Source organism: Trichomonas vaginalis, chromosome II (genome assembly GCF_026262505.1).
Source record: "Trichomonas vaginalis G3 chromosome II, whole genome shotgun sequence".
In the NCBI taxonomy this organism is placed as follows: domain Eukaryota; phylum Parabasalia; order Trichomonadida; family Trichomonadidae; genus Trichomonas; species Trichomonas vaginalis.
The window spans coordinates 12,777,497-12,793,895 of NC_067204.1; the positions used below are offsets into that span (position 1 = coordinate 12,777,497).

Genomic DNA, 16,399 nt, shown 5'->3' on the forward strand with positions numbered 1-16,399 from the left:
AAAATTCCAAAAAAATTGAATTGGGGAAACGATAGGGGACGGGATATGAGAAACCCCATATGTTTGGGAATTTTTCGCATCACTATTGGAAGTATCAGGAAGATTCTTTCTAAAATTCAATAAGCCATTTTCATATACTTTTAGTAGAGATATGATTTAACTATAAATTATCTCTCAAATGGTTAATTCAATTTAAATTTTTCTAAATTTGTTTGAAAAAATCTGAAAAAAAACAGAATTTAAAACATAATAGAAACTACTTTAATGGAAACAAACATATATGATCAAAAAATATCAATATCCGCACAATATTCTGCGTCAAAATCGTCATCAATGGATTCTTCAACTGTAGAAAACCCACTAAATATTGGTTCTTCAGGTGGTTTTAGTAACAGTTGTAAAATATTTTGATCAAAAGTTGGCGTCGGAATAGAAATCATATTTTCGGAAATAGGGAACAAAACACTTGTTGACATATTCTCAGGTTTGGCCACTAATTGCTGGCTTTGAACTCTATCTGGCATTTCAAATTTTGGAGGTTCAATTGGTGAATTATTATTAGATTTAAGGACAGAAACGCGTTTTCCTTTCTTGATTTGGCGCTTTATAAGAGCTCCATGGTTCTTTAAAAGAACATCTGTACGCTTTGGGAAAAACTCGGCTATTTTGGACCATTTTGTGCCGTATTGGTCCATTAACTTTTCTAATAACTCATCCTCTTCTTGTGTAAACTGTTCGTGGCTTACATTTGGAGATAAATAATTAATCCATCTCTCGCGTACTTGTCTGGCTGTTCTTCCGGGCAATTTATTGGCTATGAAGTTCCAATTTCTTTGTCCGTATTGTTCGACGAGTTCAGTAAGTTTTTGATCTTCATCTTTTGAAAAAGATTGGCGCTTTTGATTTACACGTTTAACTGGGAAGAGATCTTCAGATTCAGATACGTTCTGAATTTCTGGTTGCTCAATTGGTGAGAGAGAACCGTTATTGCAGAGATATGGCATTTATTAAAATGAAGTTCAAAAAATTTCTTAAATTTAATATTGTCAAAATTTTGATCAAAATTTTAAAAAGTGAGCTATTTTTTTGCCATAGTGACATGTTCAAAAAAATTAATATGTGTTTTTTAAAATGTACAATAGATAAATACTAGAATCCATTTGAAATAGATTTCAAATTTTGAATTCTTTCAATTTTGTAAAAAAACATCAGTTTCCAACAAATTTTATAGTTTACCATTCACTGAAAAATTATTTCATTTCTAATACTAAGCATAGTTTAAAAATTTCAAACGATAAAAAATGTCCCAAAAATTTTTTTCATTGCAAACCGACCGTTCATTTCTTCCGCACTTCTTTTTATTAAGCAAATAAGGATAACACTAACTCTTACTACTTTTTCTATAAAGTTTCTCAATACATTTCAATTTTTAAGCTAATATTTGAAAATTTCAAATCTCATTAACTAGAAAATTTGGTTGATTTCAAAAAATTTAAGATTCAAACAAATATTTCCATCTATAATTCCAATATAATAGAAAATAAGAAGATAGAGAGTTGACAATCACATTCACATTAGGATAGAGTATACATTCAACGGTATATTAGTAAAACAATGAAGTTTTATCGAAATTTCCATTGTAATAACATCAAATATTAATGGAATTGTATGGAAATATCTCAATTTTTCCGAATTTTTTCAAACTTGTCATGAAATAAAATAAAAATCCGAATGATTTAAAAGCATAAATTCAAATAAAAACTTTATTTATAAACATTAATCAGTATTAGTCTTCTTATGTATATCCATCACCTTCTGCATAATCATCAAGACCTTCTTTGCCTTGTCCTTAAGGTTGTCTTCACCTGCGAGGCATTTTTCGGTCACTTCAAACAACAATTTAGTATCATACAACAATCCGTGGACGTTTCTATAGAAACAAGAGCTAAGTCTTTCGAAATAGAACTCCATTGACATCGGGATAGCCAAATCCTTGAAAGCTGGCATCTGAGCGGCCTTCAGGAAAGCCTTATACGATTCATCAGATTTAATCGCTTCAATACTGGTCATTAACTGCAATTGCTTGGCCTTCGTGGTTTCAGGAGTATCAGGATAGCTAATTAACCTGTTGTCAATATATAAAACTTCCCATGGTGAAATTGTCACTTTTTCACATGTCACTTTTTCAGTGATTTCAATTCCATTATATGGACTTTCTCTGTTGACTTGTTCGATTGTAGCCTCTACAACTTGGAAATCGAACCAGTCGATATGCTTGAAGTAAGATATCGTTTGTCCAACAACTAAAGAAGCGATTAATTCAGTTGTTGCGTATCTATAACGAGATAATGGAACCAAAGTATTAGGATTAGGGTATTTTACAACAAGTTCTAGCTTGTACTCCTTGTTTGAAGGGAAAGAAAGGGTTACTTTCGCTGTATCTTTCTCTCCGGTTACTTCCATTGCAGTAATGAACGCGCGAGTCGACTCAGTGATCACAGAATCGCCATCGTAAGCTTCTCTGATGAACATTACTTCATCCATATGATGAGGAACGTAAATATTATCATCTACGGCTAAAATCTTTGCCCAAGCAGGCCATTTTTCGTTTTCTGGTAATGTCCTTGAGTAAACTGGCCCTTGGACCAAGTAAGAATTGTCTTTATCTTTTTCTAAATCGAAAATCCAATCTTCTGTATCGCTTTGGATTTCGACCTTGAGCTCCTGATTATCATCATCTGCTGTGATATCTGTAGTTGTCGCAGGTGGCGGTATTGGGTTTGGTCCGCAAGGATTGAATGGTAATTCTATACTCGATCTTATATGTTGAGGTGGTGCAGCGACAGCAGCAGGTGCATCAGTTACTGCTGCCGGTACTCTTTCTCCGGATACAATTCTCTGTACAATGTGTAATTCAGCGGCACAACTTTGAATTACGGGACCCTGAAGCATTTGGAGCTGCAAATCGAGGTTTCTGATATCTATGCAGTCCGGCTGCTTCTGTAGTAATATTCCGTTCCGGTCCATAAACTGCCTTGTCCCATCTTTCGATGGTTCAAGGGATTCGTAAATGTCCCTCTCAAAATTTTCTTTTGTGAGGCCGACCCCGTTTATTGTAAACGTTGTGACGCTTCCCAGGATATCGGTTGCGAAGATCCATTTGCCATCGTGGGACCAGCATGCATCAATAAAAGAGTAATCCGTGGGCAAAGAAGTCTGGCAAACGATTCTGCAAGTATATGCATTAATTACAGCGACTTCTCCGGTTCTGTTCGCTATAAATATGATGGATGGGATTGTTGGATGAGGAGAAATAGCACTACATTCTCTTGCGGCCGCGCAATCCATGATATCTCCGAGCATTTCACCTGTCATTAAATGATATATGTAAACGCCTGTTGTTCTTGCAATAATTAAGACATTTTCGTCACAGTTCAACGCTGTGCATGTAATTTTTGAGGCACGACGACCAACTGTACCGACATTCTTAAATGCGTGTTGTTTTTTCCATTGGAGGTTCTCAAGGAGCCATGAATTGCAACCACCATCTTCATTGCTGACTGTAATGAGGCGAGGACCAAGTTCTCCGTGATTTGAATATAAATGATTTGAAAAACCAACGAAATCGCAGACGGACGTGTGGTCTGGCGGTAGTATAACTTCGTTTAATGTCTTAAGTGGTATAATTGCGACGCAATTTGGCTCGCTACTGTAAACAATGAATTCTCCACCAGGAGAGAAAGAAATCCAGCGGACTGCACCCTTTGTACGTGATTTAAATACATGTGACGATGGTTTTCCTTGCACTGCATCTGCCGTTGTCCATAAATGAACAGTTCCATCTTCGCATCCAGCGGCAATCATTGATCCTACAGGGCTAAAACAGCAATAATGGATAACATCTGTTGTAAAGCCTCCCAAAACAGCGATGCATCTACCTGTTTTAAGAGACCAAATTCGCAAAGTTTTATCTTGAGAACTTGAAACGAGCATTGTTGATAATGGATTGATATTTATGTTTGTGATAACATTTTCGTGCCCTTTAAATACTTGAATGGGCCTTAGATCTGGCAAAGACCAGACTTTTATTAGTTTATCATCTGAACCAGTGCATAAAATTCTAGATGCAGGGTCTGTGCACATACAGTAGATAGCATCTAAGTGCATAAATGTGCGTGAATATGGTTTGATGTCGTGAATATTAATCGTTTCTATATTTTTTTGAAAAGGCATAATGCGTCTAAATATACTTGGGAAATCATCATCAGGTCTGAGTGACCGAATAAATGCGACAAATTGATCTTCTGCAAATGAGGAGTACCTAGTATTTAAAGCTTCTTCAATACTTGAACAGCCGACGGGTAAAAGACTGTTCTCTTTGCAGTATTCGCATATTTTCTGATATATATCTGGCATCTTTGTTCGTAAATGGTGACATAATAATATACAAAGTTCTCTCCTGAGGGATTTCTCCTCCATGGAGATATTGTAAGCTAGTTTACAAAATTTTTTTGCGCTCATAATTTATATCAATCTCAATGAAAATTTAAAAAGACTATGAGTCGCTTAATTAAATGCAAAAACTTTTATTCATGAATGATAGTTTTTTAGATTTTTTTAAAATTTCACTACGATATTATCACAATATCTAATAACCAAATAACTTAGATCGAATAGTCTCACATGGTTTTTAACAGATAATGATCCTATTGCAAAATGAAATTCCTCATCCTTCAAAACCGAAAATATCGACTTGATTTCACCTTCATTATTTTCTAAATATAGTACAATATTATATTTTATGGTCAAATCGAGAAAATAATTCTTAAAATTATTGTCACTTTTGCAAAACCCCGCCAAAATTATACTGGTGTTGAATTTTGAAATGAACGAGGCTGTAGTTTCATTATTCGATATCAGAACTCGAGAGAACAGCTCGAGGGTACATATTCCAACATCTGAAAACAATCTCAAACCAAAATTAAAAATCAAAAGAGTTGATTTCAAAAATCCGGACTTAATAAACACAAAATCCAGCACCACCGAAACTTCAGAGAATGTAGCACCAGTTCAAAAAGAGCCCCTTGGTATTCTGCACCCAAATATGTTTACAGGTCTGAAAATTCTCATAAGAATTCAAGACACAACAGTACGGTCTCAGGTTGCGGCATGCTTAAGTGCTATTGGAGCAAAAATATGTCCAGAGAACTTCCCTGCTGTAGATGCTGTCGTTTCAGATAGACCCATAAGATTAATTTCAACTCAACAAATGAATATTGGCATGAGCCGAGGTAATTTATTAGCAGCACAAATGGCTAGACACATGAGTTCAAGTCCTCAAGTTATACTTTTATCTCAAATTCCTTGGGCAAATGTTCAAAAGCCTCTAACACAAGCCTCAAAGATACAAGAGACTCAGCACATAGTAGAAACCCAAGAGGCTACTCCTTTTGTAGGAATTGTTGTGGCAGATGATAAATCTTGCTATAAACCATTATTTAAACAGATGAATAAGATGCCAGTTATCTTTGATAACTCAGTACCACGTGGATACTACTTTACACCATTTACACAGCCTCCAAAGGATCCATCAGTACTTCTTGCTAAATTTGCCAATTATTCAAAGCAAAAGGAAGAGTGCAATGCTGCGCAAATGGGTCCATCTGATAATGGATTCTGCGAACTCTGCGGATGTTCGTTTAAAAATGCACAGGCTCATCGCATGAGTCCAGAACATGTTAATAATATGCAGGTAGAGAAGAAATGGGCAGAATTTGATGCATTATCTGATTTATTTCTTGGCATAATGTAGAATGGTGCCGGAGAATAGTTTTTCAGATCTAAATAAAAAGCTGTTTTGTATTACCTGTTAATTGTTTTTTATAAATAATGTAATAAGAACTGTGCATATGGATATATTTGAGGTTAAAACGATAAAATGAGTTCGAGTCGAAGGATTTTACATCAAAATTATTTGATATGAATCAATAATTTGTGATTTTTTTTGCTTTAAATAAAGGGAAAATCTTTGATTCCAGCCGAGTCCAAAAATTTCACAAATGTTAGTTAACTAACACAAATAAACAACAATGTTTAATGATTTTTCTATTTACAAACAATATTTAATATAAAAATCTGTTTTCTAGAAGGGATTTCTTTGCGAGATTTTGCTTGCATCTGAATCTAACAAATTTTAATACCAGGTAATCTACGACGAGGACAATGAAGCCTGCAACGACAGGATTCTTTAGGAACATATCAATGATACAGAACAATAATGAATATGTGAAATATAATCTAACCTGTAACCCGTAAAATAGCATAAATCTGTAATGTTCACCACTTGTTTTGTCAAGGATTGAAGAGTCTGTGATTGTTGGTGCCATTCCAAATATTCTTCTTGCAACAGGAATTTCGTAATGCAACTCTAGCTTGAAATTAGTTGCTCCTGGAGTGAAAAATTGTTGAAGGAATTTATTGAGATCAGAATAAATTCCAATACATACTTGAGCGAGACTTGCCGCGGCCTGTTTGAATAAGGACCCTCCAACTTGTGCACTAACTGAGTTATAGATATCGAATATTCTTCTACTCAGTTCTGGCTCGAAATATGTTTCGAAACAATTCGATTTCATATCAATCATAATGAAAGATTGAGTCTGGGAATTTTGTTGTTCTGCAGGTTTAGTGTTCAATCTTTGAGATGCAGAAAGTTGCAATTCAATCATTGATTTTTCTGTATCTTTAGTCAATCCATGTATATAATGACCATGAACTGTTGAATCAGTGATCAAAACAGAAATATTTTGGCTCAAACAAATATTCGTAAATTTCTTAAATGGTGATGTGAAAATGAGCCAATATAGCTTGCAAAATAGTAACTCAAATACGAACAAAGCAATGAAAACAATAGCTAGCCATCCGACTTGTAATATCATGGCATATATTCCTGTGAAAACAAGGTCAGTATCAGGAATTGGAGAAGCAAACAACTCAAGTTTAATTGCGACTTGAAGAAGAACTACAATCATGATTGTGAATGGCATATTGTAGTATCTGACTGTTGATATCTTAAAGAATTCGTTAGCAACAAGTAATCTGTGCCAAACTTTTGATTCATCAACATTTTTGTCTTCTTGTGACCAATCAATGATGAAAAATTGATGGCCAGTTACAAGAAGCAATTTAATGATTGATGCGAGTGCTTTGAAAACGAAAGCTGTCGAAATAAAGGCAATCAAAAATCTGAACTCTTCTCCATAGGGAAGATAAACAGCTAAATCTGATTGTAACTTGAAGAAAAAGAAGTAATAAATTGAATATCCATAAACCATGACTACAAATATGTTTCCAATTTGATCTAAGAGATTTCCTAGTAAAGTTAAGATCAGATAAAGTCCAAATCCGCCATTTCCATGTTTTTTAATGGAAACAAATGCGGTATATGCAAATACAAATAATCCAAGAATGAAAATCATTGAGAAAACAATAGCTGCTACATCCCAAAATGATTTCATATCTTTAGAGTATACAACATTGAATTCATAGGCTGGTTGAGATGTTGTTTCTTTTAATTTTTCATATGAAGGAGTTGAAGCTTCTAATATGGAACGTGGGAACTGTTTGTACCTTACAATAATTTTAGGAGTTGTTATGTTATCAGCTTTTGTTGATGATGTTGTGAAGATTAAAGTGAAATTAACTAAATACTGAATAATATCATCAGTTGTAGAGTTATCCATAAGGAAGAAACGTCTTGCATAGTATAGATTCGATGTTCCGTTATTAATTAAGTTAGTTAGATTTCCACTTTCATCAGCAAAGCTCATATCTAACACAGGGATTGGTCTTAGTACAGGATATGATCCAACCATGTTGTCTTGAATGAATGGATCATAAAATTCGTTCGAAGTAAAGTTCATTTCTTCATATATATTAATAGCACAGCTTGAATAATAATTAGATCCGAATTTTCTCCAGATATTTTCGGTCTCTTGCTTGTGTCTGCATCTCTCAGTATCTAATTCAAGAACTTTAAAACCTAGAAACTCGCCATCAAATGAATAACGTGCAAACGTGATATTAATTATTCTGCCCGCACTAAACTTACTTAATATAATGTTTTCCTTAAATATTTCATTGTCATCACGGTTGATGTATGTGAGAAATAGATCATTCTTTGGCCAGAAGTTATAATCGTATTGTTTTGCTGTCATTATATCAGCAAAACTAGTGGCTAAAGTACATGCTTGAGATTTTAAACTGAAGTGATTCGCAGCACATACATTTGCTAAGAATTCTCTCTGCTGAGGTGCTTTACTTTGGTAATTTAATACTGTAATGCTTTCGACCAATTTATTATAAGTGTTGTTATTATAACTAGTTTGGAATGCCTTATTTTCAGTTTGGTTGACTAGATTGTAAAATCGAAAGTTTTTTGATGTATTAGTTGTTACATTTGCTTTTAATTCTGCAAACTCGGTTGAATTAACACATATTGTACCAATGAGTTCATTCGGTGACTCGCATTCTGGAACACAAGGATAAGTATAATTATCTTCTGTTCCACAATCAACACAATCGAAAATAAACCAGCTATATGTTTGATTCACACCACATGTGAAATTCGAAATCATTAGAGGTTGATTTTCAACGCTGCTGGTCAGTAAAAAAAGAGAGAAAAGCATATCAATAAAATTTAGACGTTTATAAATTTTTATTTCAAATGTCAAACTTTTGACATTGATGAGAATTTGAGATCAATTTCTGAGCATTGCAAGAGGCAAAAGAATTTGATTGTATATTTCATATCTATATACATTGGATTTCTATATAAATACCTTTTTATTCAATGAATTTCTTTAGGAACACTCATTCCCAAAACAAAATGAAAGAATGATAGGAATGAGTCTCGTAAATTCCAAATGCAATCACTCTAAAGATATTTGGTTGCATTTTGTCTTAATTACATAATATTTTCTTTAAGAACTAAACTTATTGAAGTTTTATCATTATCATATCAAATTGTAGAACAATATGAATAAATGGTTTTGTTCCATGCTGAGAAATATGCTTGATTGCAATAAAATTATCTTCAGTATATCATATTTCCAGCAAAATGTTAATTGCTTTGTTAGCTTTTAATTTGGTTTGGCTTTCCATTCTATGCCAGCATGTGGATTTTGTTTGTGATTGATTTCATATTCATTTCCACCAAAATATTTTTGATACCCCCTCATTTATATTGAATGTCTGCTCCTTCATCACGTGACCGAAAATCAAATCCCTCACGCGAAGAAGCTGCTTTAAGGAGCTATTTTCCGGCCATGAAGTTATTACCTGATAAACAATTCCATTCTGATGTTGCTTTTCGTCAAACTGGCGAACATTTTGCTGTGATTTCAGAAAACAACATGATTAGCCTCTTTGATGTTGCAACATGCAATTTAGTGAAAAGCATACCAAATCGTAAGTACCAATGCAATAAATTACTTTTTCATCCAGATTCTGTTCGTATCATCTTAAATTCTTTTAACGATAACGATCATAAAGCACGATTACTTAATGTTGAAACAGATGGATTCGATCTCTATTACACAGGGCCAAATGGACAGATAACTTCCATGGCTACAACAGATGCTTGTTTATTTACAGTTTCAGAAGACGAGCGTCTCCATGTATTCGATGTTAAGACAGCAGAAGTAATAACCAAGATAGATTGCCCTCGAGAATCACAAGTTGCTACTCATCCGAACGGAAAATGCATGGTTTTAGCAAATACAAGCGAGCTAAGCCTCTACGATATACGTAACATGGATCAATCAGTTTGCTCCATTCATTTCTCGCCTGGCTGTAAAGTTGCTCCTCATTTTGGAGAAATCGGAAATAATTTATTAATTACTGGCTCTAAATACGCAAAACTACATTCATTGCGTGATTTATCAGTAATACGAACATTTGCACAACTTGAAGATGAATTCTTCACAACAGGAGCTTGTTTTACAGCTGATGAAAAATATGCTTTGGTCGGATCGTCAGATAACAGTATTTTGGCATACGATGTTCCTCATTCTAGGAAGGACACACCATTATACGAGAAAACTGTCTTAACTGGCCACATTTCTCCGGTCAAAGGAATTGCTGTTTCAAATAGGTACTTTAATATGGTTTCTTTTGGAGAAGATTGCTTGTTTTGGTCTGTTGATATTGATTCATTTAACAGTTTAGGCTATAAAGAATAGATAATAAAATTGTTTTTAATTATATTAAATTTCCAATTCATTTTTAAAATACTCTTAAGGTAGGCTCCTATCAATATTATTTTCTTGTTGATTTCTATTATTTTCACTATAAATATGATCGGCATATACACAATCTTGATCGGCAATTCAAAAATTTACCATCATCAAAATCGTTTTTGATGCCCTTGGTAATTGTAAACCCAAGAGCGACTCCACCTCAGAAATAATTAAGCCAAGTAGGTTTGTTTCATAAATAAAGATCAGCTTTTTATTTTGAATTTCAGATTATTTTTTTCAAACTCTTATTTTATTGGCTTGTTTCGAATATTTTTCTGCTCACATGTAATTGTATCATTTTTACACGGTAAAAGTTAAATCAGTTGTTGAATTCAGAGTCGATTGACCAACTCAAAAGTTCAAAAATATGCAGCAACTTTATGATCTTTTTTTGACAGCGCCTCTCCCATATACATACGTGCGCATCCCACAACCAGACGAACCTGATAATGTTCCAAAGTTCCCAATTCGCTTTTATGTAAATAAAGTTATAACAAATTTAACACGAAGCGCCTTCAAACATGCAGGTTTCACACCAACAACATCTCCAAGACAATGGAATGCTTCTTGGGGGCGTCAATATCAAGAAAAAGAATATACAAAATGCCAAAATTGGCAAAAAATCAACCATTACGCAGGTGCATTTCTTATGGGACGCAAAGACAATCTCCATAAGAGGATGAAGGAGCTTTCATCACGTGGAGAAGACCTGAATGACTTTTATCCACGTTCGTATTTACTTCCAGAAGATCAAGAAGATCTAAACAAAGTCTGGAATACAAAGAAATTGTGGATTGTCAAACCATCAGCTTCATCACGAGGCCGTGGAATCCATCTTGTCAACTCCGAAGTCGATGAAATACCAACAACACCAGGTATCGTCCAAACATACATCGAACATCCACTTCTCATTACACAGCGCAAGTTTGATATGCGTTTATACGCTCTTGTTACTTCCTGCGATCCACTTCGAATTTACATGCATAAAGCAGGCCTTGCACGCTTTTGCACCCACAAATACAACTTGGATGGCGATTACAATGATACCCACATGCATCTTACCAACTTTTCTCTCAATAAAGATGATGAAAATTTCAATCGTTGCGATTCCGACGTAGAGAGTATCGAAGATAGCAAATGGTCATTACCGTTCTTCATGAACCACCTCAAAGAAAACGGCTACGACTGCAATTTAATCATGGAAAGACTCGAACACGTCACAATTTCATCAATTATTGCCGGAATGATGGCAATTCGAAAGCACCATCAGAAGCTTATTCCACATCGCCACACATCCTATGAAATGTACGGCATTGACATCATGTTTGATGAAAATCTTTGTCCTCATTTAATAGAAATCAACATTTCTCCGGCCATGAGTGGAAATGACTCCAAACTCGATACAGCCATTAAATATCCTCTCATGTTGGATCTCCTTAGAATGGCCAGGATCATTGATTGCGATCCATGCAAGAAATATCCATGTCCTGGCGTCGACATGATTGATGATGCATGGAGAGATTCGACATCCGATGACAGACAAGAGGAAGTACTCGTCCAGAAGAAGGATGGATGGAAAGAACCAACATTTGGAGATATAACAATGATCAGAGATTTCATTGAAGAACAGCCAAGACTTGGAGGATTCAGAAGAGTTTTTCCAAGAAGAAAAACAATGGCAAATTACGTTCCTTGCTTCGAGAAATTGTCTTACTTCGATACAATGTTCCAGGCGTGGATAGGAATGCCTTCAAAGGACAGATTTAGAGTTATCAGCGAAAATTTTGAGAGCTATAAGACACAAATGGAAGGAATTGTCCAAGATGCTGCAACATTTGAATAAAAAATTGTCTATTTATCTTTGTTTGTAAATATAAATATTATTTTTATGCAATTAAATATATTTCATAATTTATAAAAGAGTTTTAATATGGAAATAAATTTGATAATTATATTTTTGAAAGAATTCCTAACATTGGTAGTGAAACCATATATACTTCAGTATGAATCGTTTCGTTCAAGTATACCCACTACGCATTATTTAATATTATTATAAAATTTCTATTATCACATTATTTTTGTTTACCAGAGTTATAACTTATAGTTAATAAAACATGAGGTGTAAATTATAGAAAGAAAATTTTTTAAAAAGTTCAAACAAATAAAAAATAATAAAATATTATCAATAAAGAGAATACAACTCAAATCAGAAGAGAGATTACCACAATATAAGGCAAATTTAAACAGTTTGAGGCAGAAATATTTATCAATACACACATTTTCTGCCTTAATATGGTAATTTTATCAAAAATAGTTGATTTTGATAAAATACCACATGATTTTGATTTAAACTTACCAAGTACAGATTGCGTTTGAGTGATATTTTTCTTATTGATAAAAAAAGAGGAAACAATTTTCAAGATTTGAAATTAAGCATTAATCAATACCTGCTGAAATACCAATCCTGGGATATTTCCTCTACAAACAATGTTGAACGATAAAGGTGGATTTTGTGGGTTTAATGAATAATCTTAGAAAAGCCTGTTTTCTTTTGTAGTTTCTTTACTGTTTTGTTTGTATTGTGTGGATCCATTAGTTGACCTTTTGTTATTTGAGCCAATCATGGAATCTTTATCTTGTTGAGGTTTATTTTGTAAATTGTTTCCTGAACGTCCTTTTGGAACAAATGATTGGTATGCTTGATCTTGCTGGTATGCAATCTGTGAACCTGGCTGATAGCCTGCTTGAGAGCCATACGAATTTTGATTGGTGTAAGGATTGTAATAATATTGCTGCGCTTGTTTAGCGGAAACTTTTGGAGGCAAGCTGCTCTTATGTGCCATTTTCGGAGGTAGATCGTGAATTGATGAACGCCCACGACTATTAGAATGACTCATTTTTTCCAAAATAAAAAAAGTTTACACCGAAACATTTTATCTTCTCAAAAAATTGAAAACGAAAAATTTCTTGGAAGATTTTTTTGTCTTTGCCTGTATTTCAGGCTAATGCATTGTCATCAGAAAATTAATGAAAATAGCTCATGAACTAATAATTTATGTTACAAGTCACAAATATTTGGATTAAATCTTAACCATTGATGCTTTATTTCGGTGTCCAATTTCAAGATCAATCATTGAATTCAATAGATTTAACTTATATTAGTTATACTACAAGGTTATCACAATCATTTGCACTTGTTCCTACTTTAAATAGATAAAAAAGGGAACAACATGCAGCATATGATAATATGTAATACTTTAATGCGCAGATAAAGGTATTACAATAAAAATATTAAAGTTTGTCATTCGGAGATTAAAAAAATTATTAATATGCAACTTCTCTAATTTAAATTGGACATACAAGGCGAGTTGAATAATATGCCAGTGCTTCCCATGCTAATATAGAGAGTGAAATTAATCAATGGGGAACAAATCATCAAATTCCACTAGCACCAGGTGAAATCATAGCACAATGAAACATTTGACATAATTCCTGAATATTATTTGCGATTATGCCAACTTGGCTGACTAAATTTCAGGCAAATATCTATTTTCAAAAAATTAATTGATGAAATATATTCTATTTGAGGAGATGTTACTACTTTTTTAACAAACTGGAAAAATATTTTCATTGAAAAAAATTTAGAGTTATTTTGGTCAGAAACAGTTTCAATTTTAACTCTCAATTATCTTATTGATTTTTTCAAATATGCTGTAAATAATATGCTCTATAAAAATTATCCATTAATTTTTTTGAATAGAAATATGGATGTATACTCCTTGCATATCATACATCAATATTTATTCATAAAAAATCCTATAGTTTCATAGATATTTTAACTTTTCAGAGACACACAAAATTGGAATTATTTATTTAGTTAATTTATGTTATTAGCAGAAATACCTTTTTTATTTTATATTGTTAAGGGTGCACACGAGAGGATCATGTAAACTTCAGAATTTAGAACCTTATTTTTAAGCATTATCTTGGCTACCTATTTAGGCTCGAAAAGCAAAAAATATCAAAAAATACAACTTGAGTCCATTATGACCCTTTCATGGAGGTAGTTTTTCTCCGCTAGTATTTTCCCTTTGAATCTCTTTACAATTCGAAATCAAATTCAAAACTCAGTAGAAGAAAGGAAGAATCGACTTACTACGGTTGTAATACGAATAAATACATATATTTAATTATTTTTATTTACATAATAATTGTTTGAAGCTCATATTCCATCAAATTTTTAAATAAAAACATTAAAATGTTGAAAATGTTCATATATTTTAATAGGTTTTTGGCACTTTATTGAGGAATTACTACATACATAGTCGAACTGAACTTGATATTTTGAAATTTAAATTATTTATCAAAATTAAAATTTAACTTGAAATTTATAATTATTTAGTCATATTTTGCATAATTCTAAGTAGATTTTGTAAAAAATCAAGAAAGAATAATTTTAACGTGCTTTATTTTTTCTTTTTTATAATAATACATATTATTATATAATTAACATATTCATAATGTTTCACCCTTTCAAAAATATAATCCTCCTCTCAAATAAACGTACATACGGGTGGCCTCTTTTTTCAAAAAATTAAAATTTGAAATTTTGGGCTCAAATATTAGAGATTTTTTCAACCTTCAACGATATATGTTGTCTATATCAGACCTCCTTTCTTTTTGATACTTAACATTGTTCCTAAATCTTAGCCGTTAAGGCTGTTCTGAAAATATTTTTTTTTCGAAAAAATTCGAAAAAAATTCTTAAAATTCAAAAATCCCTTAATTCCTGAGGATTTTGGAAAAAAGTTTTTACATGAACATGTGTATATTATATGAAGTATATTGATAAGGTAAAAATCAAATTTTATTGCATATTCATCGAGAAAATAAACTAACGAATCCCTCAAAATTGAGAGGGTAATCCTCCTCCTCTCAAATAAACGTACATACGGGTGCACCCTTAATATTGAAAATTTTTCATTCAATTCATGGATGCTCCATATATCGATGTCGAGGCTGCTAGAATTGCATTAGAAAAACGCGGTTATATCCTCATCGATATCATTGGTTATGGAGGCTTTGCGAATGTTTTTAAAGTTTATTCTCAGCATTTTAAACAATATTTTGCCGCCAAAGTCTGCTATATAGGGAGCGATGCTGTTACCCAAAATCTTCAATCATTTATGGCGGAGGTTGGAGCACTTTCAAAAATTTACCATTCTTCGGTTATTAACATTTATTCATATTTTGATGATAACAGTTACCTCTTCATTATACTCGACTACTGTCCAAATGGATCTGTTCTTGATTACATTAAGACACATCCACATATTGAGACTTCCTTAATTTTCGATTGGTTGGTACAAACAACAGAAGGTCTTGTTGCTTGCCATAATATAGGAATATCACATAGAGATATTAAACCATCAAATTTGCTGATCGATAGTTATAACAGAATTAAAATCGGGGACTTTGGATTAGCTGTAATCGCCGAAAAGAGTCAAATGATTGCGCGCTTTGGTGGATCACCTATATTTTATTCCCCAGAAATGGTAATGAAGAAAAAGTTTGATCCATTTAAAGCTGATGTATGGGCATTAGGCATTACATTTTACAGGTTAATTTTCGGAAAAATTCCATATACAGCAAAGTCAAATGATGAACTTGTTGAACAAATTAAATGTGGTCGTATCATCATTCCTGCAACATGCGACGCTAAATTATCAGTCGTTCTTGAAATGATTCTGAAACCAAATCCCGATGAGCGCCCAACAGCAGCCGATGTGTTACAACTATTGAAATACATTAGACCCCAGAAAAAGGCTCAATTTCTTGTTCCTTTTGCTGTACGTAGATCTTCTAATAAATTCAAGTCCCAGACACTGGAAAGCAAGACATTTTCACACAAACTTCCTACTTTAAGTAGAAGAAGAAATAGTGCTTTTGTTGATGATAATTAATCGATTATCGTTATCATTTTTTATTAATTGGTTATGTTTTTATCTAAAGATTTTTCATGGATTGTTTAAAGTAGTCATTTTTCCTTTTTAAATCATTCGTACATTGTTTAAGTAATTATATCAATCTGATATTTCAAT

General features: G+C 33.1%; 8 protein-coding genes across 8 annotated transcripts, besides 1 other annotated feature; 4 read left to right on the forward strand and 4 right to left on the reverse strand.

Annotated features, from left to right (window-relative positions):
- Positions 1-268: 268 nt before the first annotated feature.
- On the reverse strand, positions 269-1,008 carry TVAGG3_0535010 (RNA polymerase II transcription regulator recruiting protein; the record flags this gene model as incomplete). The annotated part of the gene is made up of 1 exon (XM_001317114.2): positions 285-1,004. One exon carries the CDS (start codon positions 1,002-1,004, stop codon positions 285-287), a length of 720 nt encoding a protein of 239 aa, XP_001317149.1.
- Positions 1,009-1,738: 730 nt separating this feature from the next.
- TVAGG3_0535020 (regulation of cell shape) lies at positions 1,739-4,479 on the reverse strand (the record flags this gene model as incomplete). Its single annotated transcript, XM_001317113.1, has 1 exon — positions 1,777-4,479. The coding sequence occupies one exon, from the start codon at positions 4,477-4,479 to the stop codon at positions 1,777-1,779; it is 2,703 nt and encodes a 900-aa protein (XP_001317148.1).
- Positions 4,480-4,885: 406 nt separating this feature from the next.
- On the forward strand, positions 4,886-5,812 carry TVAGG3_0535030 (DBF zinc finger family; the record flags this gene model as incomplete). The annotated part of the gene is made up of 1 exon (XM_001317112.2): positions 4,886-5,812. The coding sequence occupies one exon, from the start codon at positions 4,886-4,888 to the stop codon at positions 5,810-5,812; it is 927 nt and encodes a 308-aa protein (XP_001317147.1).
- Positions 5,813-6,122: 310 nt separating this feature from the next.
- Positions 6,123-8,687, reverse strand: TVAGG3_0535040 (Meckel-Gruber Syndrome (MKS)-like protein family; the record flags this gene model as incomplete). Its single annotated transcript, XM_001317111.2, has 1 exon — positions 6,123-8,687. The coding sequence occupies one exon, from the start codon at positions 8,685-8,687 to the stop codon at positions 6,123-6,125; it is 2,565 nt and encodes an 854-aa protein (XP_001317146.1).
- Positions 8,688-9,248: 561 nt separating this feature from the next.
- TVAGG3_0535050 (WD repeat-containing protein 82 family) lies at positions 9,249-10,323 on the forward strand (the record flags this gene model as incomplete). The annotated part of the gene is made up of 1 exon (XM_001317110.2): positions 9,249-10,241. The coding sequence occupies one exon, from the start codon at positions 9,249-9,251 to the stop codon at positions 10,239-10,241; it is 993 nt and encodes a 330-aa protein (XP_001317145.1).
- A 342-nt stretch (positions 10,324-10,665) lies between these two features.
- TVAGG3_0535060 (protein polyglutamylation) lies at positions 10,666-12,173 on the forward strand (the record flags this gene model as incomplete). The annotated part of the gene is made up of 1 exon (XM_001317109.2): positions 10,666-12,141. The coding sequence occupies one exon, from the start codon at positions 10,666-10,668 to the stop codon at positions 12,139-12,141; it is 1,476 nt and encodes a 491-aa protein (XP_001317144.1).
- Positions 12,174-12,442: 269 nt separating this feature from the next.
- On the reverse strand, positions 12,443-13,231 carry TVAGG3_0535070 (uncharacterized protein; the record flags this gene model as incomplete). Its single annotated transcript, XM_001317108.1, has 1 exon — positions 12,830-13,195. The coding sequence occupies one exon, from the start codon at positions 13,193-13,195 to the stop codon at positions 12,830-12,832; it is 366 nt and encodes a 121-aa protein (XP_001317143.1).
- A 992-nt stretch (positions 13,232-14,223) lies between these two features.
- Positions 14,224-15,261: a mobile genetic element.
- Positions 15,262-15,289: 28 nt separating this feature from the next.
- On the forward strand, positions 15,290-16,261 carry TVAGG3_0535090 (regulation of centriole replication; the record flags this gene model as incomplete). The annotated part of the gene is made up of 1 exon (XM_001317107.1): positions 15,290-16,261. The coding sequence occupies one exon, from the start codon at positions 15,290-15,292 to the stop codon at positions 16,259-16,261; it is 972 nt and encodes a 323-aa protein (XP_001317142.1).
- Between the last annotated feature and the right edge of the window lie 138 nt (positions 16,262-16,399).